A 25,636-nucleotide genomic window follows, 5' to 3' on the forward strand; every position below is an offset into this window, starting at 1 on the left:
AACACTTACACTGCTTCTGTAAAACTTTTACTGTCAACAAAGTTCTTTCTTGCTGCTTCATTTTCTATGTGTAATTATTGAAAAGTTTCTCTCCACACCCTTTACTAAAAACACGAGAACACAAACTTTATTCTGTCCCGGCTTCAGCTGAGACCAATGTGATGCTTTTTCAGAGTGCTCAGAAGCAACACAGACATCTCAATGACTGCTAATCCTACCTCTCACAGGGAGTTTCTGTCCGCCATTACCCTGCTGTGCACATCTTGCTGTAAGCCACCTAACACACCTTTAAGAACGGGGGACACAGTTTATAATGTTAAAGAGTATTTTGTCTTTACCTCAGCAGCTGTAGGATGCAGAGTAATTGCCACAGATATAAGACCTGATCTGGGACCATTTGGGGATGAACCAAAAGGTGGTGTGAAAAATAAAGTGCCTGGCTCAGTTTTGATGTCATTCCTTCTAGATTCCAAACCTTAAATGGGGGGGGGGGGGGGGGGGGGGGGGGGAGGAGAGAAAGAAGGAAAGATGGACTGAGTGTTAATAGCTTCTCAAAATCAATATACAAACATTAGTAAACTGGCACACTGTAAAGAGAAAGAATGTGGCTGAGTACTTTCCCTACCTTTCCCAGCACTGCTAGGAAGAATAGGAATAATAGGGGATGGCACAGGCTCTGGAGGCTCCTCTTTGACCAACGACAAATCTGGGTACCTGCTGACTTCCATCCCGACCACGCTCTCAGGAGAGGAGGAGGGAACAAAGCTGTCAGGAGTATCCCGGTCACCACCATGATCCTGTATCCTGAGGGAAGAACAAACAGAACACATCAACAGGTGCAGATCCATGCCTGGGGGCTTCCTCCACCCACCGCGCCCTCTCTGTGAGCATGACTACAAGGTTCCCTTGGACAATGGCAATAATGTAAGAAGTCAAAGAGCAGGTTCAGGGCCAAAGAATAAATCTCTCAGAAAAAGACCTAAGAAACACATTACAACTATTAAGCAATTTGAACAATAGGTTTCCTCCTGACTAAACTTCAGCATCAAAGTTTAAAGACCGGCCAAAGAAAGATGATGATCAGATTATAACACAGAAGAGAAAGGATGAATACTCACACCTCTGCCAAGTGCCAGATCCCTGAGACTATGGGAACAGTGTGCAGCCAGAAAGGGAAGCCAAGTCGCACACCCGCATAGTGGCAACGCAGGGAACACTTGGTCAGTAGGGCTTCATAGGCCTTTATTTTTCTTAACTGACTAAATATGGGGAAAAGAAGAGGAGAATGGTCTAACCCAAGAAGCCAGAAGTTAACGAGGGTGACTGAGGTCAGAGGGCAAGTGTGGTCTCAAGCTGATGCTGCAGGATATTCCCAAACCTGGGGTCTCTTATTTCCCCCACCCCTGAGGAGACACTGTCATGAAAGAGAATTTGAGCAGCAAAATTATGAGAAGACTCAAGAGTGGCTTCCAGACAGAGCCCCTGTGAAATCCAGGAGTGGAGCGGATCCCCACCCATACACATCTAGGAGACTGCCTCCTACAACTACTCTCGATTCACCAGTCTAGCAATTTCTAGCAGTTAGATGCAGAAGAGAGCAAGGAGACCCGGATTCTAAATCTGGACGAGTAACTTCTCTTTGGTCCAGTTTTCATGTTAGTATAAAGTAAGGGACTTAATCTAATTGATGTCTCATCAAATAGAGGGTAGTTATCAGATTATCCAAGAAAAAGAGAATCCTCTGATGAAGTTCATTAAGAACCTTTCCTAGATATAGGTAGGTGGGTTGAGATTATCTACTAAGGGAAGCAGATTCTCCCCTCAGAATCTTGGGTCTAAAGAGCTGACACAAAGAAGTACGAAGCTCTGGATGGGATAGTCCTTAAATTTCCTTCCATGCAAGCATTCTCTGATATCTGTGACTGCCGCCCTTTTTAGACATCTGCAAACATCAATAAATGACAATGATCTTTGAAATATTTTGTGTAGAGACTCCCATTGCCTTAGTGCCTATTTGATTATTTGTTGAACTTTCTATACCATTCAGGAATTTAAAAATGTACAAACTAATTACATTCAACAGTAAGAATATTTTATAAATAAGGTTCTAAAGAAAACTATTCATCAAATGTTTACCCCTTAAATGTTTTTACATGTGATCCCTATAGGCACTCTGCTAAATATACACATATTTTAAAAAATATGAAGTAACTAAAAAATTTGTGAGAGAAAAGGAACTCTACCTTAATTCTTCCTGATTATTATGAGGTGGTGTTGGCAATGAGGCTGGAACATCAACTGTCTTTGGGCCTTGAGCAATAGCTCTGGCTAACAAGTCATCCTGTGGTCTGAATGGCAGCTGAAATGGTTTAGGTCCTAGGCTTTTGGTAACTGGAAAAGCAAAAACACATAAACAAAAAATAGATTTCATCAAAACAGATACATGGGTAGAACTTCGCAGTCTGACTGCTTTTCTAACATATACAGTTGGCAAAGGGAACACTCCTTAAAGGTGTACAACTCAGAGATGTAACATCATACCTTCATGGCTCATTAATACGCCGGCTCTTCCAGCAAGTTCTTCAGTTGTCGCAAAACCATTTGCCATCTTCTGACAAGCCATAGGAGGTGGTGTAGGAGGAAGAGAGGCAGGGGGTGTTGGAGGATTACTTAAATTATTCTGCTGCAGGAGACCAAAAAATTTTAAATTATATGCTACAGAGCAAATATGCCATGACCTTGCTAAAACTTAGTTCTGTGAATTTTTAGCACATGGAAGCAAGGCTACAGAAATGTCATCAAGATGCATCTTCATTCCTAAATGCATACCAAGAAGAAAAATAAAGGTCCAAGGCAAGGAGGTTTTTTGGTGAAAGAAATACTCATGCTTGTATGGACAAATTAGCCATTTGCTTACTCTGCCCAGCTTGAGTACTTGCATTAAGAAGCAGTTACATTATTCTATTCATGTCTTTTTAAATCTCATTGTTATAGCCAGTGAAAGACAGCTTTAAAATTCAATCAATAAATTGCAAAGAGTTCTCAAAAGTTCAATTATTAAATTCTCATTAAGATATGCCCCAGTTCTATAAAAAAAACAAAAAAACAAAACTAAAACTTGAGAATTTGTGGTCCTAATCCTCTAACTACATACTCCTATCCTCAATATTAGAATCTGGATTGTCCAAAAGCTCTATAAGAAGCAAAAGTCACAGCAATAACACTGAAATGCCTAAATCATTAACAAATGGGAGTCCCCTCCAAACATTTTTCTCTGCTTAGCATGTGTCATCAATTTGTCATTTGTTGATTGATTGATCAGTCTCTCAGGCATTGTTGGAATCTACCAGTAATACCATGAAAATCAAGTGCAAGGTGAAATTACAAATCTTGCAAAGATCTAGGATTTCATGAAGGTAATGAAGTTGTGTTGGAGAATAGCTTGCATCAGAAGAGAAGGTGTTTACAAGAGTTAGGACAGGTTCTAACTGAAGAGAAAAGCCGACAATGATAATAAATGGAGCATCACAAGAGAATGACTTTAATACTAACATAAGAAGAGAAGCCTTCCAGGAACCTGATGATACTCTCAAATATTTTTGCAAAAAAGATCATTTTACATAAGTCAGATGTGAAGTAAAGAAAGTCTAATGAGGCTGTTATAAAACGCTAAAATAATAATACCAAAAGATAAATTTTAGTTTGATTTTTTAGTTTAAGAATTAATGTCTAGTTGTAATTAGTACCTAAATCATTAGACAAAATACATTTTTCAATTTTTTCATTTTATTTTTCAGGGAAAATTGCTAACTACATTTTTAAATTCTATTTACTATGAATTTGGATTGATTTTAAGAGTTAATAAAGGTTATAGGAAAACAGGTATTTTCTCTACCATAGAAATACATGATGGATGCTCTTCACTATTTGTATTCTTACCTATAAAAATTTCAAATGTTTATGTTAGAAACTCTTCATCCAGTGAAATTTTAACCTTTTAGCTGAACTAATAAAGTTTAAATGAAACTTGGAAGATTAGATGGAAAAACAAGATAAGCTCTACCAATTCTGGCATGGTATCCAAAGAGGAAGCAAGGTAAGACCTTGGCGAAGAAACATACCTTGTAGATCAACTGAGAATAGTAATCCGAAACCCCTTCAAGGGTAGCACTGCCAAAAGTTCCTAGAAGTCGGCTCCCACTATTAAATTGGCCACTGCCATAAGGAAGAAAGTGCGCAAAGTTCACTCCAATGATTGGTTCCATTAGAGGGAGCAGAGAGAGCTGCTATTAAAAAACACATTGAAGAGTAATGTACATGGTCAACAAAACAGAGCGTTTCGCAACTTTTCTAAGACCCAAGGCAACTTAGTCCAATAAGGCTTGAGAAAAACAAGACTTAAAAATTTTGAGTATCAAAATGCTAGAATAAGTGAGAGAGACCACAGAATCTCTGAGATATATTTAAAAATGAGTTTTATTCTTATATGTCTTAAAGGGATGCTGCCAGGCATCTAACAAGAAAAACACGTTCCTTATCTTTGCTCAGCAAGAATCGGGGCATGAAGGGAGGCCAGGTATCCCCCAGTGGCACTCTTAGTGGCTGTCTCCCACCTTCTGTAACAACTACACAGGTGTAAGAATAGAGTTTACTGTGGGGAGACCAGCAGTTGCATTTCCTTGCATCCAGAGTCACAAGTAACACAGACAGTCTTTCTTGGTGCTGAGGCTGCTCCTTTTGAACACAAGTAAATCTTGACCATCACCTACCAATCCATCTAACTGCCATTTTCGGGTGCCAATAGGATATGGTGCAGTTTTGCTTGCATTTAGAAATCTACTAGACTCCTTGTTGAGACACCATTTATCCCTGTGACTACTTTAATTAGGAAATATGGTGATAAAGAGAAATTTCAGTTTAATAGGGTTGAAAAAGCACTTGATGCCTCACTTCCTTGACTTTTTAAAGGAGCTGCTCCGAGGGACTCACCTGCTTCAGGTGGGTAAAGGTGTCAGTGGTGGAGTACATAGCTTGTTTCTCCTCTTCATCCTTCTTCCTTTTCTTGGAGCGAGGTGCAGCCTTCTCCCCTGTCCTTTGAGTCCGTTTGCTTCGAGGTTTCTTGGTTTCACTTCCTCCATCTGTTTTTGGCAATTGGTTGTTGCCACATCCAAAACCACCTTGCATCTGAGCCCCCAAAGTTTGCTAATGTAATTGGAAAGGTTAAGAGATAAGTGAACTATTCACATGTTGGATTTTTGTAGCTCATGCTAATTCAGTTCCATCCTATGATACATATTCCTACCAGGCATACTAAAAGTTGAGGAAAGGCAGTGGCCTCAAATGGGCTGTTTTCTGAAATATCATCCCGTTTTCAAACATTATTCTCGAGTACAGAAATTGGTAAGCTGCGAAGTTTGAGGAAAGAACAGAATTCTGAAGTGTGGCTACTTTCCCTTTCAGAGCAAGCATTACTCCTCAGGCGGAGCGCACGGATGCCAGGGCAGACCAGAGCTCCTTGTTCCTGCTCTCTGGAAGCTGTGGAGGAAGGCATGCTCTTAGCCAGAGGCTGTGGTAGCCTCTGCACAGCGGTCTTGATGAGTTATTTTGGGATCCCCTCAGGAATGGGTGAAATACAAGGTCTGTAGAAACCACAGATAAGCTCCATAGCCCGTGCACCTTTGCTGAGAGGAACAGCTAGCCTCAGACCAATAAAAACAAACAACACTGGTCATCCAAATTAGCTCATGATTCTATATGTGACTGAGTAACAACTGCTATATACTTAAAGTCAATGAGAAGGCCTATGTATATGCTAGCACATAAACCTTTTTTCTTTTTAACCTTTGTCTTTACTTAATGGCTAAGAAAAAGTGAGAATAACCAGTCCTTGAAGAGGTTCTTAAAGGTAGTGCTATCAATACCTAAAAAATATGGGAATTCTTTTTTTTTTTTGCGGGGGGGGGGGGGGGTTCTTTTAGGGGCCATTATTTCTAAACATTATAGTTATAACTTTGCTAGATAGGTAACTACAATTGCTAGACTTATTTTGATGTATTCTGCACTAAATCTTCGAGGGTTTGAAGATTATAGTTTCCAGTTTCATTTTAAATGGCTTAGAGCATGCATGGCAACATTTTTCTATAAAAAGCCAAATAGTAATATTTGAGACTCTGCAGTCCACACAGTACCTACTGTAACTACTCAGCTCTCTGCCCCGGTACTGCCAAAGCAGCCACAGAGCATTCATAAATGAACAAGTGCGACTGTGTTCCAATAAAACTTTTTAAATTCATGGACACTGAACTTGAATTTCATGTAATGTTCACATGTTGTGAAATATTACTCTTCTTTAGAGTGTTTTTCAACCATTTGAAGATGTAAAAACCATTCTAATCTTAAAAAAGAAAGGGTAAAAGGTCTAAGCAGACTCAGACTACCGATTCCAGGGTAAGATCAATGGTTCTCAAAAAGTAGTCCCCAGAGCAGCGAATGGAGTACCACCTGAGGCTGGTTTTAAATATGCAAACTCCCTTGTCCTACCTTCCACTTACTAAATCAGAAACTCTGGGAGTGAGGCCCAGCACCCTGTGTTTCAACAAGCCCTTTACATATTAAAGCTTTGAGAACCAAAGGCCTAGAACCGTGTGCCTCTCCATATTCATATGCATATGAATCGTGTGGGCTCTTATTTAAAAACACATCCTGATTTGTAAGCCTGTGCTGGAGAATAAGATTGTGTATTTCTTTAAAAGTTCCCCAGTAAGTAAGGTCAATGCCTTGGGTCAATACCCAAGGATCACACTTTGAGTACCACGGACCTAAGAATGTCTTATTGGCTTATAAGAGGTTAATAATGTAGTTGCTTATTAAGTGCGTTTGGGTTAAAGCATTTTAAGTGTTTTGCAGACATTATCTCTAATTCTCAGAATTACCCTAAAAAGCAGGTATTACTACATTTCAAAGAATACTTCTAATTATAGGGGAACACAAAGGTTAAAAATCATCCAAATGTGTGCCTGAGATAAAAAGTTAACATGTTAATGTATGTTTGGTTTTTTACCTATGCCTACATATATTGTGCTAAAACACAATGGACACACTTAGTATTCTTTTTAGTGGATTGACATATTATTTTCCATAATATCAAACATTCTTATGCAGCATAAATTTTAGTAGCTGCAAAAAAACCCCCACAAAACTCAGATAGTTTATAGAAATAATTTAATCAATAAATACTGTACTAAACTTATTTTCTTAAATTCCTTCTCTCACTTTTTTTCTCTTTTAGTAGATAGGACATTAGCTATTCATGTGGTTACATCTTTGCACACTTTAGAGTTTTACAGCCCTTATGCCAAATTTCTCAATATATAATAGGTAGGTCAAAGGTATGCACCTTTCACAGACATTACCAGCAAAATGTTTTTAACTCTGTTAATCCTTGCAGCAACCCTACATAATAGGGAATAGTGTTACTTCTGCTGTGTACAGATGAGGACATCAAGGTACAGAAGGGCTGAACCCGCCCAGACCATCCTCTTGTTAAGAGGTAACACAGGGAATTAAAGCAGGCTGAGTAGTAACCTCATAAACTTTCCAAGAAGGCTCTACCACTGCACAGCAACCAGGAAGCTGCTCTTCTCCTAACCCCAACTTGTGTGTGAAGACACAATCAAACTCAGCATGGAGGAAAATTTTGTCTATTCAACTACTGCCACAGCACTTTTGCCTTTTGCGTGACTAGAAAGTAAATGGGATTTCATAATTTGTAAATGGAGGATAGTAAGTGCCACATGACTAAATGATATCTTCAAGCAAGTGCTCAGCATAAGAGACCTACTCAGGATATGGCAAGCCATCATTACCCCTAGTAGTAAGTCACTTGGCCCCTTGCCACCCTCCCAAATGGACATGAGACCAATGTGACACAGTCCAAACATTTATACATATGCAAATTGATCTCCTTCCTTTTTCTATCATAACATCCTCTCTATGTAACATATAATTATCAGTTTTAAGACTTAACTTCAATTCCACACACTGAGTACTTACTATGTGCTAATACTGTATTAAGTACTGTGAATATAAAGGTCCTCAAGATGCAGTCTATGCCCTTCAAGAAGCTATTTAAGTGGTATTATAAAAACTGCTATGTGAGCACATGGGCATCAACACATTTGAGAATGGCTGAGCTGAGAAAGATCTGGAGAGGATGATTCTAGAACTGAGTTTTAAAAGAAGACATTGGCCAGATGTAAAAAAGAAAGGAGAGCAATAGGCAGAAACAGCAGCATATGGCCATACATGGAAAGGTGGAATCAGAAAGACCCTGAGGGGATTGAAGTAATTCAGTATTCCTAGGGGCACAGAATGCAGTGAGAAAGTAGTCAGAGACTGGGCATATTTGGTGGTGACAAATTGGACTGAAAAAACATTACCACTGAAGTTTATAAAAGTTACCTGAATCTATTCAAGCCAGCACTCAATCTCTACAAAATGGTCACACAAGAAAACAAAGAGTAACAACACTTGCTAAAAGAACGGCTTAATTAAATACAACCTTAAGACTGAAAATCTCAACGAAATATACCACTTCACCCCATCCAATTAAAAAATGAAAACTGTAAAATACCAATCAAGAAGCACTATAGGGAAAGCTTTATGAATACACCAGTAATGGCACTGTAGCTTCTGAAAGACAAGAAAGCAACAGTATTCAAGCAGACCAACTCTTACAACCCAAAAACCCAGTTTAGGAAATAGCTCAAGAAGTTCACTGAAATACATGGGATGGAATCTCGTAAAGGTATATTTACAAAGAACCTCTTTATACCAAAAAACAAAAACAAAAACAAACAAAAAGGACAAACTCAATGTTTTATACCTTAAAAAGGGCACAATATTGATATATGGAAAGCTATAAAAAGTATAAGATTTCATTTGTACTAAATCAAGTATTAATACACTGCAACACAATGGATTCCCAATGTGTTACCTCTGGGAGCCCTGAGAGTCTCCACCAGTATTAATGGGTACAGGAGCTATGATCTATACGGAAATTACGTACTTACTTGCAATAAAGATACACTTTTTGCTTTAGCTAAATCAACTCATGTGGTAGTACTCAGCTGACAGGCACGTGTTACACATGAAATGCATTAGTACATGTCTTTGATTTTTGAAGAAAAAAGTAAACAAATTATTCCTTAATATGGTTTATGGGTGTGAGTCAAAACATGGGCTCCTCAGAGGTAGAAAAAATTAAAATTTGTTCTTTAGAGTAAAAAGTAGCAAAGTAATGTTGAAATTAGTAACATGGTTGGCACTAATCTGCTGTAACTAATTTAAAACAAAGGGGAAATGAGGAAGTTACAGATTTCAGTGAGCACACTTACCAATCCTTCGACTGGGTTCTGCCTCTCAACTAGTTTTATCCTTTGTACAGTCATCTTCTGAAAAGCTGCCTTCTGGTTTTTGACTTAAAAGGGAAGATGATTTTTTATTTTTCAGCAGATGCTTCAGAAGTTCATTGCCTGAGTCTCCCTTGGCAGCAGGGGCCCCAGCAGAATGAGGAGGACTCTGTGCTGAGGAGACAGGACCAGCCACAGCTCTTCCTTCAGCCTCGTTCCCCGTCTGTTCCTCCCGGTCAGGCCCATCTTGGCCAGGGCACTGCAGTGGTTCAGTGGTCTCTACTTTTACCTCTTCAGCTGCAGCAGGGGTTTCCATGGAGAGCTTATCCACCTCCGGGTTTGCATAAGTCTGTGGATTTGGAGTTCCCTGTGATAAATCAGTTTGGGGCAGCTTGTTTTCTAATTCTGTACCCAGTTGGCTGGCTGCCATGTTAGGAGTTGATGGGCAGACAGGCTCCATTGACTCAGGTTCGACTTGTGGGGGCAGCTCGCCGGGTGTGTTCACTGTTGGTGTGGAGGTAGTTTCTGAGATGCTTGGGGTGGGTGGAGCAGTTATATCTGAGTGGGGGGTGGATGGAGCCCTAGTGGACTCCACATCCTCATCTTTCTTCTTCTTTCTTGTTCTTTTCTTTTTCCCTTTTTCTTCTGGGATTATGTCGGAATACAACTGGATGAGAGACTGGGCTGATCCCGGATAACTCTGTCCGTGGGTTGCTACAGGGTCTTGGCCGCAAGGGAGACTGCTATTGGTTGCTACAGGTGCTGCAGGTAAAGCAGGTGTGAACGGAGGCCTCACTGGGGATTGCTGGAAGCTGGTCCCAGAAAGCCCTCCATGCACCTGCTTCACAGAATGGAAATTTGGGCTTCCACCAGGAATCGATGGCGAGTCAGAAAGGAATGAGGGAGGTCCTATCTGCCTTCGCTCGTTGGTTTGCAGGAAAGTCTGAGTGGGAGGGGAATTCATAGATCCTTGTTGTATACTCTGCTGCTGTGAGCCCTGCCCCATTTGCTGTTGGGGCTGTGGAGATTGCTGAAGGGGCCTGGGAGGCTGGGTGAAGTCACAAGGCAGGTCAGAACCGTAGAACGGCATCTGGGAGCGCAGTGGGCCATGCTGTTGCATGCCCACCCCCTGCTGCAGAGCCCTCTGCCTGTCGACCTCCTGCATGAGCTGGATGCGCTGTCTTTCCTGCTGTTCCCGTAAGCGTTCCTTTCGTTCCCGTTCCTGGAAACTTTCGCTGAAGGGGTTATTGTCATCAAATTCCACCCGTGGTGGTGGTCCACTCTGTGGATTTACACTGGACACCGTCCCTGGTGCTGGTGTGCAAGTTCTTATTGGTAACTGGGCAACTGGAGGCGGAATCCTAGCAGGGTTGAGGGGCAGGTGGGCAGGAGCACTGGCAGGCTGCCAGCCAGGTAAACTGGGCATTCTAGCAGGGCTGCTATGCCCAGAAATGACCGCTGGGTGCTGCTGGTGCTGCAGTTGCTGTGGCACCATGGGGAAGCTGGGCTGGCTCATGGCAGGGGGAGTGGCACCTGGAACGAGGGGTGGTTGGGGCTGGACGCCTGGCATCACGGCAGGTGGGGCCAGGGCACATTGCTGCTGCTGCTGTTGCTGCTGCTGCTGCTGCTGCTGCTGCTTGATCCGATAATCTTCAATCAACTCAGCATGCTCTTTCTGCTGTTTACGGATCTGGAATCATAAAGTTAGGCTTACTTATTTATCCTGCAGGTATTAAATTAGATCACTGGCTATGATTACGGTGGGGATTACATATAAGGCAGATCTTGCAGTGGCAAAAATATTTTGCTTAGGCAGTGGCAAAAATCATAAAAAATTGGATCGATAAGCACTAAAGACTGCCAATCTTTTAACAACAGGATCTTCCTAAAGTCATTTGTAAAATTTCTTTACATATGATACACCAAAACAAATTGGAAACACATTTTTCTGAAATAAATATTTTTAAAAATCTTACCACAAAAGTCATAAACTATTTAACCTACACATCAAAAAGGTAAAACAATAAACAAAGGCTACACAGGAATCAGCTAATTGACCTGCCTTAACATTCATACAAAAAGTTAGAATAACCAGCATCTAATTCAAACTTGAACCATTTTAACAGGTTAAAATTTCATTTGTTAGGTCTACAAAATCACACAAGGTATTAAAACAAGATGAAATAGTAGCAGGTACATCACCCCACCCCACCCTTACAGGCTAAAAAGACTGTATTAATATAAAACTCTTTGAATTTAAGGGCTCACACACTCAAATTATAATTTCTAAAAAAACATCCAAAACTCTGAGGTAATATTTTTAATAATTCCTAACAAGCTCTTAATATAAGGACTGACCTGTGCCCATCAATTCATTCCAAAAACCCTTATACCCCAGTGTACCAGATGCTACAAAACAATCTCAGTAAAGATAAAGCCCATGTCCTCAGGATGCATCTTGCTCAGGAAGGGGAAGAAGAGATGCTGGTGCGACACACATGCTCTGGAACTTCCCAACCCTGGATGCATATTTTACTAATACATTGAGCCCATAATTTCTAATTGTTCTTCCACTCCATCCCAGATAGACTAGCCTGTTCTCTGCACATAATGGTTTTGGTGGGTCTCCAGTAGCTGCAGAGCTAACTTAGTTTTCTTCCTTCCTGGCCAGGGACCTGGGCTGGAACTGAGGAATTACCATGGAACTGGTAAAACAATAGAAACACACAATAAATACCTACAACAGTATCTGGAATACAGAAAGGAGGTCATACATGCCTTTCCTGTGACATTCTAAAATACTTTCAAACATGTTATCAATTGCTTATCTTAATGAGATTTTACTGGATTGTTGGCGACTCTACAGTAACAGATGATGTCTTCGATTTTCCAAGTACAGTATTCCTTCTAAATAGAATTTGATCCATAGGATTTTGATATGCAAAAGCCAGGCCCTCCTCATAAGGAATTTACAGAAAGACATCAGAAGGCAATAAAGGTGCTAAAATTACTTTATAAGAAATACCTATCATTAAAAGAATTTTACCTGCAATAAACATGGACCCATAGAGTAAATGGAGAGAGAATTGTCTCATTCCAGAACTGTCCTAGTTTTAACAACAGGGATTACACTAGAATCACTTTACTGTTGGTACATCACTGTGGTTGCTATAGCTTGGAGATGAGACATCTGAGCCAAAAAATTCCTACCCCGATAATCAGCTAGGACCCAACATATCACCTACCTCTGTGATGACTCAAGAGACTCTTGTTGTGTAAAATGATGACAATACTAGCTTCTTCAGAAAGTTGAGAAGATTAAATAAGATAACATATATGAATATGTTTACTAGTGTTCACTACACTGACAGCACCCTGATTTTTATTAATTAAGTCAATCAACTCTGGACCCTTCCTTTTATATTACTAACATTGGATTACCTTTCAATTTCCTTTAAAAAATTAAAAATGATAAAACTATTTTTGATGTACAATTCTATGAGCTTTATCGCACATAGAGATTTGCATAGCCATCACCACAATCAAGATTCAGAAGAGTTCTGTCACTCCAGAAAATGCCCTCATGCCCCTGTTTTACAGTCAAACCCTCCTGGCCCCATGCCTAAGCCCTGGCAACTACTAATAAACCATTGTCCATCCTTGTAATTTTTGTCATTTCAGGAACTTATATAAGTGGAATGTGTATATAATATTCCAGGATTAGCTATTAGCTTCTTTCCCTCAGCATAAGGCTCCTTGAGATCCATCCAGGTTGTTCTATATCAACAGTTTGTTCTTTTTATTGCTGTGTACTATTTCAGTGTATGGACATACCACAATCTGTCCAACTATCATTACTGAAAGATACTTGTGTGTTTCCAGGTTTTGGTGACCATGAACAGAGCTGCTATAAGTACTGTACACAGGTTTTTATTTAAAGCTAAGTCTTTGATTTACTTGGGTAATTGTTAGAAGTGAGCCCTTAACCCATTTTGAACACTACTAATATCTTATTTTAAATAAAAATTTAAAATTTTACTTCTTTTTAAGTATAATTGTTATTTCAGAATGAGCATTTTGAGAAACATCTGGTTTATAATGGAAGGTAATAGCAAAATGGTTTCATTTTTTAGGAATGTGTCTTTTACATAAAATATACCAATGTATTCTAGACCAAAATAGTGAGAATAATAAAAACATCCTATGTGAAAAAGAACAACCAGAATGCTTCAAATTACCTGTTCTAGCTGTTTCTGAACCATGCTTTGCTGTTCAGTAACATGCTTCAGTTGTTCTGCATCCTCTTCTGGAAACTCACGCCCAGCTTTCTTGGCAGTACGTTGTTTTGCTGAAAGGGCCTTCTTAGATTTTCTGTGTGCACCGATTTGTTCTTCAAGATATTTCTGCTGCATCTGAAGAAGCTGTTGGGTCTCCTGAAGCCATTCTTCATACTGCTTACGTTGTGAATCATCTAAAGAAAAAATGAAAAATTCATCTGTGTTAATTTTCTAAAGAATCCAACAATGTAAAAGTTATACAATTACATTTTGAAAGAAAATGCAGATTCACCATGACCTTGTAATAGGTGTCATGAAAACATAATACTAAATATTAGACCATAATGCAACTATCAAATAGGAGGCTTTAGAAAAATATTTATTCAAGGAAACCAAAGAATGCATCTTCTTAGTACACGTGTTAACTTCACACGTAGAAATGCTATAAATCCAATCTTTGAAAAACAGAAGACTTTTATCTAATGGAATGCTTTACACTACTAATTATGAAACTCTGTAACCCACATACCAAGCTATTAAGTTATATGTATTAATGCAATTTTACAGAATGTAATTTTTTTAACATTTTTGAAATGTTTTGTTTGAAGAAACAAAATTAGGTATATACTAATTGAGGTACCAGAGCATGGATTAGGTATCATTTCCCATGCTAGTTTTCCTAAGTTTATAAAGTTTTCCCTATTTCTTAATAGTGAAAAAATATCCTAAACTTTTGAGGAAGGGAACCTAAACTCTCTTTAGGGACCAACATGAAGTCTATGTTTTATAAAGGAAATCCCTAAGTTAAAAACATTGGTAACTTTTGTGAATTTTACAATTTATATTTCTATAAATAAGCAAAGGTATGGAATAATTATCAACCAGGTAAAATCTTTTCTACTTTTATGACTGTCATAAATATCTCCCCAAAAAGTTATCTCTCCTCATTTTGTACCAATATTCCTTCTTTATTCTCTAAGGGCACTTTACGTCACTGATGCCAAATCCCAAAAACAAAAAAAAGGTCATTTTATGGTAGTAAAATTCAAAATATACCTTTTTGATTCACTATAAGACAAAGAAATGAATAAATACAATTCCAAGAAGGACATTAGCTGAAAAATCACATCAATAATAACAGAATATTGTCATACAATAAGAATCCAACCAAAGCCAATGGGCACAATAAAGCCAGAAAAAGCCAGTTGGTTATAGTAGTTTACTTGTTTTTAAATGCAAATATGTACTCAAATTATAATTATGATTAAATGCAGGGGTAATTTCAAAAGGTCAGACTTTGGGTTTGTTCCTAAACCCAGAAGTTCCAGTACATGTACGAACTTGAAATCTAGTCTACTAAATTTGAAGGGCATTTTTCAAGAACAGGCTTTTTCACAAGATTTCAGAAGTTCTGCTTCTGGTAGAATGAGACCTACCGCAAGGAAAGCCTTTCTGGTTTCTGGAACCAGGAGAGCAGAGGTGAGCAAAATGAAAAATAATGGTGAAAAAAAAGTTAGCTAAACAGTCTGAAGATTTCAGAAAGGTTCAGTTTGGGGAGAACTTTAAATACTATCCTGAACCACCTTGGGACCCCTGAAGATAACTAGAAAGGATTTCATGGCATCCTGCATCCCTGACCTTCACACCATGCTGCTAACCCAACTTATTTCTAAGTATATTCCCTTTGTTGTTCCCATTCAGTGTCCTTGTCACTCAGGCAGACAGTCATTAGAACAAGAAGCGGTTTAATTCTACAGATTGTAAAGTGCCCAATCTATATATAAAAACAGCAATAACGATATTGAAGAGAATGGGGAAGATGGTTTTTCTGTATTAAAATACTGAGCTCTAACTAGAATTCTTCATGCATAGAGAAAAAGAGCAATGAAAATACATGCCTTCAGGAACAGAGGTGTCTAATAGGGCAGTGACGTTCCATAAAAGATGAGGGCACTTAGACTTAAAATAACACACCTAAACTAACTCCATTTTTTTTTTTAAAGAAGAACACAAATATAGTGCAAACAAGCAAGCCCCAGAGAACACATAACTTATTAGATTTATACTTACTGACAAAGCCTGGACCAAAATTTGGAGGATTAGGCCTAGAAATCTGATGTGTTATACTGCCATCCTAAAATAAGTAAAATTTACAAATAGGTTTATTCCACATTTCAGTTAAAGGGGGAAAAACTTAAAAAAAAAAAAAAGAAATAGAAAAAAAGAATGAAAAAGAAATGGAAGGAAAACCCCCTTAATTTCCTAAGACATCTTTAAAGCTTATTTTTTACAAAAAAGTAGGATGAATTTTGTGGTGACAACCTAATTTCTGAAAATTTAAAACTATCTCTGTTTTATTTTCTAGATTTTAGTAAAACAATTATGTTTGAAGGGATTATTCATCAGAAATATATTAGGGCAAGTCAAATGTTGTTAGTATTTAGCTAGAGATCTACATAAAATTTTACTTTCTGATGAAATCTATCTGGCTTTTTCTGCAATTAAGACATAAATATGGGTTTCAGATTTACTAAAATCCACTCTTTAACACAAAGTTATTTATAAACAAGAACCACTTTCTCTAACATGCACAAATAATAAAATACTTATTAAAAATATTAATCTTATTTTTTCTAAGTATTCTTGTTTCTTCCAGGGAGACTCAATAAATAATTATTAATCTAACAATTTCCTGGCAATACTCTGATAAATAAAATTAACTTTGAAAAAAACATTTGCTCAGTTGTTACAGGTCCTGTTAGACATGAGGTGCATATAAGATAACAACTGTGAATGTTACTAGCAGCCAGAATAATTCATGTAATCCTCATAATACGGCAAAGCAGGTGGTGTAACATTTAAAATATCAGAAAACAGGGGTTAAAGAACTTGCCCAAAGTTGCACAGTAAATTCATAGTGGAACTGAGATTTTTTTTAAACTCTGCTATGAAGTCTATGCTTTTTCCCCCTGTATCAGATAGTGCCTCTCTCTTAATAATGAAAAGAATATAATTATCAGCATGGTAAATCTAAGGCACAACTGTCACAACAAAGAAAATTTCCAAAGAAATACATAGTAGGTAAGCTTTCTCTTTTTCTTCTAGGCAGATACTTGGAAAAAAAAATCATTAGAAAAAATAAAAAACCTTCATCAACAGTTCTACTTTCCTGGACACTGCTTGACACTAAACATTTAAATTTTACATTTAAAGCTGATTATTATGAATGGAAAATATCTTCAAAAACTAAATTATTCTATGGAATGAATAGCAGAACATGACTACAGCCAAGTAGAATGATTATAATCATTATTTCGCAGTTTATAGCAATTTCATGTGTCATGGATTAATTCCAAAATGTAGGACATGAAAATGTTCTTGTAGAGTTAAAAGTAAATAAAAGTAAAACCCCAAACCTTAAGCATTTGGTTTCCCTCCAAGTGACTTTCTAACTTTTAAATATATATATCCTTTTCAGAAATTGTTTTTAAATCTCAATTTGGGTTTCCTTAAAAAAGTAATAAAATGTCTTTATTTCTGCTGAACCGAGAATGTATTCTGACAATGTGTTAAAGTTTCTACTACTTTCAAAAAGTGGCCTCAAGTATAAAGAGTAGGGTTTGGTGAGAAATACAGGAAAGTGTCCCCTCTAGGGTGACTAGTCACAAGCAGCAGTACCTGCGCAATTGCCTGGGGGAGGAGACTCTGGCCTTCACTAGTCTGCGTTCCAGTCACGGACTGGCCCATAAAGGGGAACCTGTGAAAAGGAAGTACTAAGTATCAAAATGATGAGCATTTAGAATGAAAATTATTTTATATGCTTAACAATTTTCTCTTCCAGGGGAGAAAGAGCAATGGTATCAAAAATGTGTACGAAAGCCCCATTTTATGGTGTACAACCACATTTAATCTTTACCCTGCAAGTCTGAGGTATGGACTCTTCCTACTCCCATTTCATTTATGATGAAAGGAAGATTCGGAGATCACTTAGCTTTTACCACAAGCACCAAGTGGCTGTGATAAGATGCCAATAGGCTGCCCCTGGGGTTTCACTATTATAAGCCTCACTATGCCTTAAAATAAAATTAATTCAAGTCTTCATTTACTACATAAATTCTTAAAAAAATTACTTCTTGTTCCAATTATTATTGCTGGTGAGTGGAAGAATGGACAAAATAGGTGAAGGAGATTAAGAGGTACAATCTTCCAGTTATAAAATAAGTAAGGAACAGGAAGGTAATAATGTAAAGCAGAGGGAATATAGTCAATAACACTGTAAACAACTCTTTATGGTGACAGATGGTAACTAGACTTCTTGCGGTGACCATTTCATAATGTAGATAAGTATCAAATCACTATGTTGTATACCTAAAACTAATTTAATACTGTAAGTCAATAACTCTTCAATTAAAGAAAGAACTGGTAGCTTATTTTATATTCCAAAACAAAAGATGTATTTCATTTTAAAAGTTTCATGTACATTTTTGTACATTTCTGTATCCAATGTTAAAGCAAATAAATTTGTCACTGACCAAAAACAAGTCTACATGGTTAAAAATGTTTGGCAGTAGTGCCTGGGTAGCTCAGTTGGTTAAGTTGTCTGATTTTCTTTTTTTTTTTTTTTTTTTTTGAAAGTTGTCTTGACTTTTGATTTCGGCTCAGGTCATGATCTCAGGGTTGTGAGATCGAGCCCTGCTGGAGCCTGCTTAAAATACTCTCCTCTTCCTCTGCGTCACCCCCACCCATGAGCACACGCTCTAAATAAATAAATAAATATTAAAGAATGTTTGGCAAAATGTGACTTATTCTAACTAGAGCTATAAAAAACTTCATAGAAACAGTACTGCTTTAATGAAAACACTTTCTCCAGGATAACCAAAAGTTTTAATATAACAAGCATAATTTTCAAATTATATATCAAATATTATACATTTAGTACTTAGGTACTATTACAATTTAGAACATATGCTTTTTAATTTTTTACTCAGGTTTTTTTTTTTTAATTTATCTATCAATCTTCTGTCCCCAATCCAGCCCTGATCTGGAATGATCTCTGGATCAAAATACCACTGTCATCCTCAGTCAACACAGTACACTGAGTGCCTGATAGAGGGTCTGTCACCACTTCTTCAGGCACTCAACAGAAGAGCAAACACCATCCTCTCACTGGTAAGGTACCAATGCTGAAAGGTCAGGGGTCTAATTCTGAGGCTATTTTTCTTTTCTTTTTTTTTTTTTAAACTCAAAGTCCCTGTTTTAAACTAAGTGCTGAATGAAACTGAGCTTTTTCTTCTATTTTTACTATAGGCAGGAAACTACACTATTATTAGCAGTACCATACCTTTATCACCAATAGAATTTGCATTACTTTTATAACAAAAGTTACTGCATGTACCTGATCTGGTCATTTAGGTTCATCATTACATGAAATTACATGAAAATAGTTATCAGAGACCTATTGCTAAATTTGTTAATGCATTAAGAAGCACATACACCATAATTTTAAATTTAAATATTTCAAATATAATAGATTTCCTTGTAATACACATTTTTGGTTTTGCATATAAAATGTGGAGAAGTAGTTCAAAGGCTTACTGGAATGTCAATTTATGAGAAAAAAGTTAAAAACCCTTGTGACAGAGAAACTGTGGTAATAGATGCTGTGTAATAACAAAGAGCATTAGAAACTACTGTCTCTACTTTGATCTCAACAATGCTTCTTGACCATTTCCAAAGTATCTCAACAATTGAAAAGACTATACCTTTAAGGATTCCCAATGTACCTGAAATAACATGTTTATCTTAAATTCATGTAGATTTTATATTCAATTCCATAATCATCTATAATCCTTTTGGTGAAAAAAAGTTCTCCAACGAGATAATTAGGCTAAATTGAGGCTCATGCCTACTCTATTAATAAAAAGATATTCTCAACTGCAACATACATAAAAGTAATTCATGGTACTCATCAAAAATACAGACATACCAGCACTGTTTCCAGATATTAATTCAGGAAATCTGTGGTGAGACAGTGAACCTAAACTTTTAAAAAAGTTACCACATAATTCTGATGGTGATACATAATCAAAACTTAAGAAAGACTGCCCAGTAGTTATCTAATATACTATTCGTATAGTATAAATACTGTAATTTCAGAAATACAGAGTCTAACAACTCTTATAGCCTTCTTTAATGCATAGTTTCCATTTTTCTGCTAACAGTCCTACAAATTCTCCAACTGTTAACTTTCAACCATCCTCTTGACTTTTTTTTTCCCCCAGATTCAAATTCAGTTTGGGGATATTTTATTTTAGAAATGAATTCACAGTTGCCTTAACCACTGAGGATCTTTACTGAAATGTCCCACTTTTTTTCTCTGCATTGTTCCTTTGATTGAATAAAAAAAATATTCACAGGTTTAAATAAACTATCTTTTTTTCTCACTAGAACAGTTAAGTTTCTATTTTCCTGTTTCATCTTCTCGTCTTCCTTTATTTTGGACGAAACATCTCTGTACCACGGAGGCTTTAGTCAGATGAACTATTCTAAAAGTACTTAAAACAACACAATTAAATACCCTGATTTCCTGATGAATCAAGTCAACCTTCCAACCTTTCCCTAATGTTTTATATTTACCCTGAAACCAAGAGAAATTAAATCCTTACATTTGTATATCATTTTACATTTGATCATATCCAGCTGAGATTACAACTAATTTAAATATTTATTGTTCATCCTAGAATACAGGTTTTTGAGTTCCTATATGCTTTTTCTAGGAACTAGTAATAATTCATGTACTTCTTAGTGCACAGTAAAAATGAGAAACATCTTCACCTACCTGTTCATAACCATTGGTGGCATGCCCATGTTGTTTTGTGCCATTACTTTATTTATGCCTTTAAGTGCCACCATTTTGGCTTTCATTATAGGATCTGTAATTGCATCAAAATCTAAAGAAGAAATATTTTAAAGTTACTTATTTCATAATACTTGGTTACTAAGAGGTAATTTAACTATCACAAGCATCATGTAATTTATAGACTCTTATTCCTCATTATAATAATCATTGTTACAGGTTTTTCTACTAGGTAAGGAATTATGAGATGGTAAAAACCTCACCTTAAATCTAATCTCATCTCACTAATCCATACCTGCATAATGCTTGCATACCTTAGTCATGCAAAAATCAGAGCAAGAAGCTTGCCACATTTAAGGGAGATGGTAGCAAATTATTGAAAGCAATGCAATTCCTTTTCATCCAAAATTTTGCAATGCTAATCAGAATGGCTTCTATAGTAATGCAACAGCATGAATAAGAAATTGCAGTTATTTCCAATACTAAGGAATTCCACCAAACTAGTTAGTACTCTTTAAAAGAAAAATATATTTCTTGATGGTATACCTTTGCAGTAAGGATAGGCTACTGAAAGAAAAAGAAAAAAAGACCTCTGCATATGGATGAAAAGGAAATGGGCCCCCTCATATTAAATAGGTAATGTCCATAGGACAGAACATCAGTTTTACTGTTTAGAAGAAAGCATTCATTTGACATGTGCACTTTGCAAATTCTTACCTTTGGAAGCACTCAAGTATTTTTACTGCATTGCTATTTTATGGGGTTTTTGTTTTTTCAAAGTAATAAGGTACTGGAAATACCTCAAAGAGCTTTATTATGAAAAATTTTGCCAAGCATTTATCGTACACCAAAGACAGCAAGAAGTTTATTTCTATCATAATTTCGTTAAATTCATCTTTCAAGGACTCTGAAAACATGTAGTAATAATGGTTAGAGGGAACTAAAGATGATGAGTTTTATTTCTTTCTGTTAAACAATACCATAAGTAATAGAAGTGAGAAAGTCTGAAACTCAGAGCTTAGAATCTCTTGATCCAGGGGAGGAATCTAAACTTCCTAATTGCTTTCCTTTTAAAGCGAATGAGGAACAAAATTACAAGCTGCCTCGTTGCTCTGGTCCACAGGTAATGTTAATCCTGAAATCCTAGAGATCCACTGCTTGCCACCCTAATGCCCACAGCAATCATTACTGAAACACAAGGGATTTCCTACCGATATTAGGGAAGAACGGCTCTGACCGCTGGCGAATCATGGCTTGCATCTGTCTCTGCTGTTGCTGTTCTTGTCTCTCTTGATCCAGAAGATCCTGCAGAAGTAGAGGCTGTTCCTCCAGAAGCAGGGGCCTCTCTCTATTCTGCTGGGCTAAGGTCTGAGGGATCATTAGTTGCTGAGGTCCAGACATGCCACTGGTACCAGACTGGCTTGTTAGAGGCATAGTCTGATTTGTAGGCTTTCCTGTCCCAAAACCATGATTAACTGTTGACTGCCCCTGAATGAATCCTGGATTTACCTGCACACCCTGAGGAAAAGTATGATTTACTCTAGAGACTACTGTCACATTAGAATTCATGGTATTATCCAAAACGTGACCAGGTGGTGTCATTAAAGGAGGTGGCAAATTTGACACATGGTTGGATGGTGAGGCTGGCAAAGTTGGTGGTGGAGACCCCAATGGCCTAATGTCTGAATTATCAGATTTTTCATTAGCAAGTAAACTTGAGAGAACTGGAGTTGTTCCAGTTATGCCACAAGAGTTTATTACATCCTCAGCAGGCAGCTGAGTGGAGCCAAGAACACCACTTGTGCTGGAGACAGCAGTTTCTCGATTAGTTCTTTTCTCAAGTAGATCTGTATCACAGGACTGCAAAGAAGCCTTTTCTCCATCATTTATGTCTGTGTGAGCAGAAGCCTGTGAGCAGGGAGTGTCAACATTATCTTTACTCTCTTCACTTTTCTCACTTTCACATTTAGTTTCCCCTTTAGAATTTGGAGACAGTACTTCTGTTTTTATCTCACTAGTACCCACAGATTTTTTCCATGGAGAATGTTTATCAGGAGGAACCATAGTTTTGTCCTCTTGCTCCTTTTTTTTTGGTTCAATAGATACACACTGATTATCTATCTTATCATCAATTGGAACATTAAGGTCTAGTTCCTCATTAAACATGCTTTTCTTATCTCCTAGGTCAAGTTCTGGATCTGTATATGCAATGATATCAAATTCTCCTGATCTTAAGAGGTCATCCAGGTTGGGATCATTGGTTTCCAAATTACCCAAAGTATCCAATTCATCTCCCTTGCCATCCTCTGTATCTAGATTTAAATTTTCAAGATCTTCATCATCCAAGTCTTTGACTTCAACACCCTCAAGATCTTTAACATCTAGTTCCTTTACAGATGGGTCATCAGAATCAAGTTTTTCTTCGAGACCCTCAGAAGATTGGGTGGTCATCTGTAAATTATCAGATGTTGTTTCAGCTGGTGTAGATGTTGACAAAGAGGCCTCGGAAAATTCGCCACCTACGGGATGATTTAGAGACCTCATGACCATAGAAGATGAATGGGCAGGATGACCTTGGTCTTGCTGAGATGGTGGCACTTGTTCCAAGTTTGGATGCAAAGGCAGCTGAGTTGGTAGACCTTGAGAAGGTCGTCTCAAGGGCTCTGTGTGTCTAGGGCCTGGAAAGTCTGGCCGGGGAATGAAGTTTCCATGCCTTGGATGAGAAGGTGCCTCTATAACACTGCTGGGAGAAGCACTGAAGGGCAGCCGTGGCCTTCCATCAGGGGCCCTATGTCTCAATTCAATAAATGCTTGGCCCAGTATGTTATGCTGCTGAACTGGCAGGCTCTGTGGTGGAAAATGCTGAGGAAGGCCAACTGGATTATTCATTTGTGAGTTATTTAAAGGCCTCGGCATATCTACAGATATCGATCTTCTTAGCTGTGGAGGAACTCCAGATCCTTGTATTTGTTGAGGAGGTACAAGGAAGCGTTCCTGACTTGACAGGGTACCATGACTAGCTCCTGGAAATCCAAATCTAGGGGAAAAAAAAAAAGAAAAAGAAAAAAAGGCAAATGTTAATAGTACGAATCATGTTGAATTTGAGTTAGGTTGAAAAAGATTTTTTTTTTTTTTGAAAAAGAAAGAATTTTAGGTTGAACTCATATACAAAATTAATGTTGCCAAATACAATGACTTTTGCCAAAACAAAATTATCACCATTAGAAAGCACTCATTAAGTACCTACATGCAAGTAATTTTTGCTAAGTACCCTGTAACATTCCCCATATCTGAGCTCTGAAGGCATATGGTCTAAGACAATATAAACAAAGACAAAGGAATTGCCAACAGGCAAGTAAAATCAAATGTTTAGAAATAAGCATAATGCTACTGGAGTTGAGTAAGCGTTCCTTTTTCTTTCTTTAGGGAGGCTATAAGGAGGAGGCTGATACAGAGGGATGCTTGAAGAAGGCAGCTGGTATAACGAATTATACTACAGAGATTTAGAGGCCTCTGTCCTTGAGAAGACATAGATGCAGGTATGATGACTGGGTAGACTAATCTATTTGCTTAAAAGAGATGAGGACAGGAGGCAGTAAGAGAAAGAATGATAGGCATCATCTGTAAAAACTTAGCAGATGAATAAATTATAGGACTATTTTTATTATTTACTCTGTACCTCAATTCTAGAGAGAATTAAAGGCAATTTATAAATAAATATAAAACAGAGCAACAGGCGTATAATTGAAGAAAAAAGGAAAATCAGGTAAGACTATAACACGGAAGTAGGTATTAGACTACAAAAACATACATGACAGAATCAAAAGCATATCCTAAAGAACTCTCTTTATTATAATGTTTGGCTTTGATCTTTCTACCAGCCACTTCCAACAAACAAATACCACTAACTTTACAATCCTCTCTCATCAAGAAAAGTTCCTAGAAGAAAACACCCCAACAATCTGGAAATCTCCATGGTTATTTACAGTGTAAATTAAAATGGAAAATTTGCGGAGAAGACAGTTCTCACTCATCACATCACAGAAAGCTTTCAGGGTGTGGCGGTTACATGCTAGAGATCTGACTGGCTGATAACCTACATCCCCATGGCTTTAACGTACACCTAATACAGTCAATATGTAGTAACAGAGGGGAGGTTTTAGAGTCTGTAGAGTTCTCAGAGGTTAAAAAAAAGAAAAATCCATGACCTCTCATTAGCGGAAAATAACATTGATTATATCTCAAGGGAATCAAAAACTAAAAAGCACTAACAACATGTTAAAAGTTAACTTCATTTCTTGATTCCCTTCTAATAGTTTAAATCTGCTGTGAAATTAAAAGCATTACCTAAATCCATGAGGTCTCATCCCCATACCAGTAACATCAGGAGGATAGGGTCCACGTGTATCTTTTGGGAAAACTGCATATCTAGGTCCTAGAGGAGGGCCAACAGGTGATCGGATGTTCCCAGGATAGGGGGGTGGAGGCCTAGTAAAAGCCTGGCTTATACTCTCAGGCTGCCAGTGCTGCAGGGGTGCGGGATGAGGTACTGCTGCTGGATCCTGGGACCCTTTCTCCTGTCGACCTGCCATCTTCTTCTGCTGCTGCTGCTGGAGAATGATTTCACGTAACTTTTGCCGCTGGAATGAAAGAAATGAAAATCACTGGGATTTCTGACAACAAACTAATAGCTTTCTAAGCCCTAATACCTCCAATGTGTGATGCTTAAAATATCACATTTTAAAAAGTTTGATTAAACACCAGTTATACTTAAAATTCAAGATGTTATAAAAACTAACAATTTGGGTCCTTTTCCTTGCCATACAAATATCATGAAATGAAAAGCTTTCCTATTTAAGAATTCCCATACAAAAAAAAAATTCCCATATAAATTCATGAATATCAAAACTAAGATACAGAATAAATCAAATTCAATTCTACTAATTTTACCAATTTCACTTTTCTTTGCAGTACAACAAATTCAATAGAGTAGGATAAACCTTAACATCTGTGTAGAAATTACTCAGTTTGATGAACAGCTTTCTCAAATAATACATTTAAAACATCTGTGAAGGTACGCTGTGTTGTTGTTG

At 37.6% G+C, this 25,636-nt stretch overlaps 1 protein-coding gene across 1 annotated transcript in view; it reads right to left on the reverse strand.

Moving 5' to 3' along the window:
• Positions 1-25,636, reverse strand: part of KMT2C (lysine methyltransferase 2C) — a 283,967-nt gene that overhangs the window by 17,201 nt on the left and 241,130 nt on the right. The window contains 14 exon segments of the mRNA XM_038559782.1: positions 339-475; positions 626-804; positions 2,244-2,391; positions 2,542-2,683; positions 4,122-4,286; positions 4,990-5,202; positions 9,396-9,432; positions 9,434-11,100; positions 13,649-13,881; positions 15,758-15,821; positions 17,366-17,444; positions 20,526-20,637; positions 21,755-23,580; positions 24,891-25,183. Of these exon segments, the coding sequence (XP_038415710.1) occupies positions 339-475; positions 626-804; positions 2,244-2,391; positions 2,542-2,683; positions 4,122-4,286; positions 4,990-5,202; positions 9,396-9,432; positions 9,434-11,100; positions 13,649-13,881; positions 15,758-15,821; positions 17,366-17,444; positions 20,526-20,637; positions 21,755-23,580; positions 24,891-25,183 (5,295 nt within the window).

The sequence above is a fragment of the Canis lupus genome, chromosome 16 (genome assembly GCF_011100685.1).
Source record: "Canis lupus familiaris isolate Mischka breed German Shepherd chromosome 16, alternate assembly UU_Cfam_GSD_1.0, whole genome shotgun sequence".
Lineage (NCBI taxonomy): Eukaryota > Metazoa > Chordata > Mammalia > Carnivora > Canidae > Canis > Canis lupus.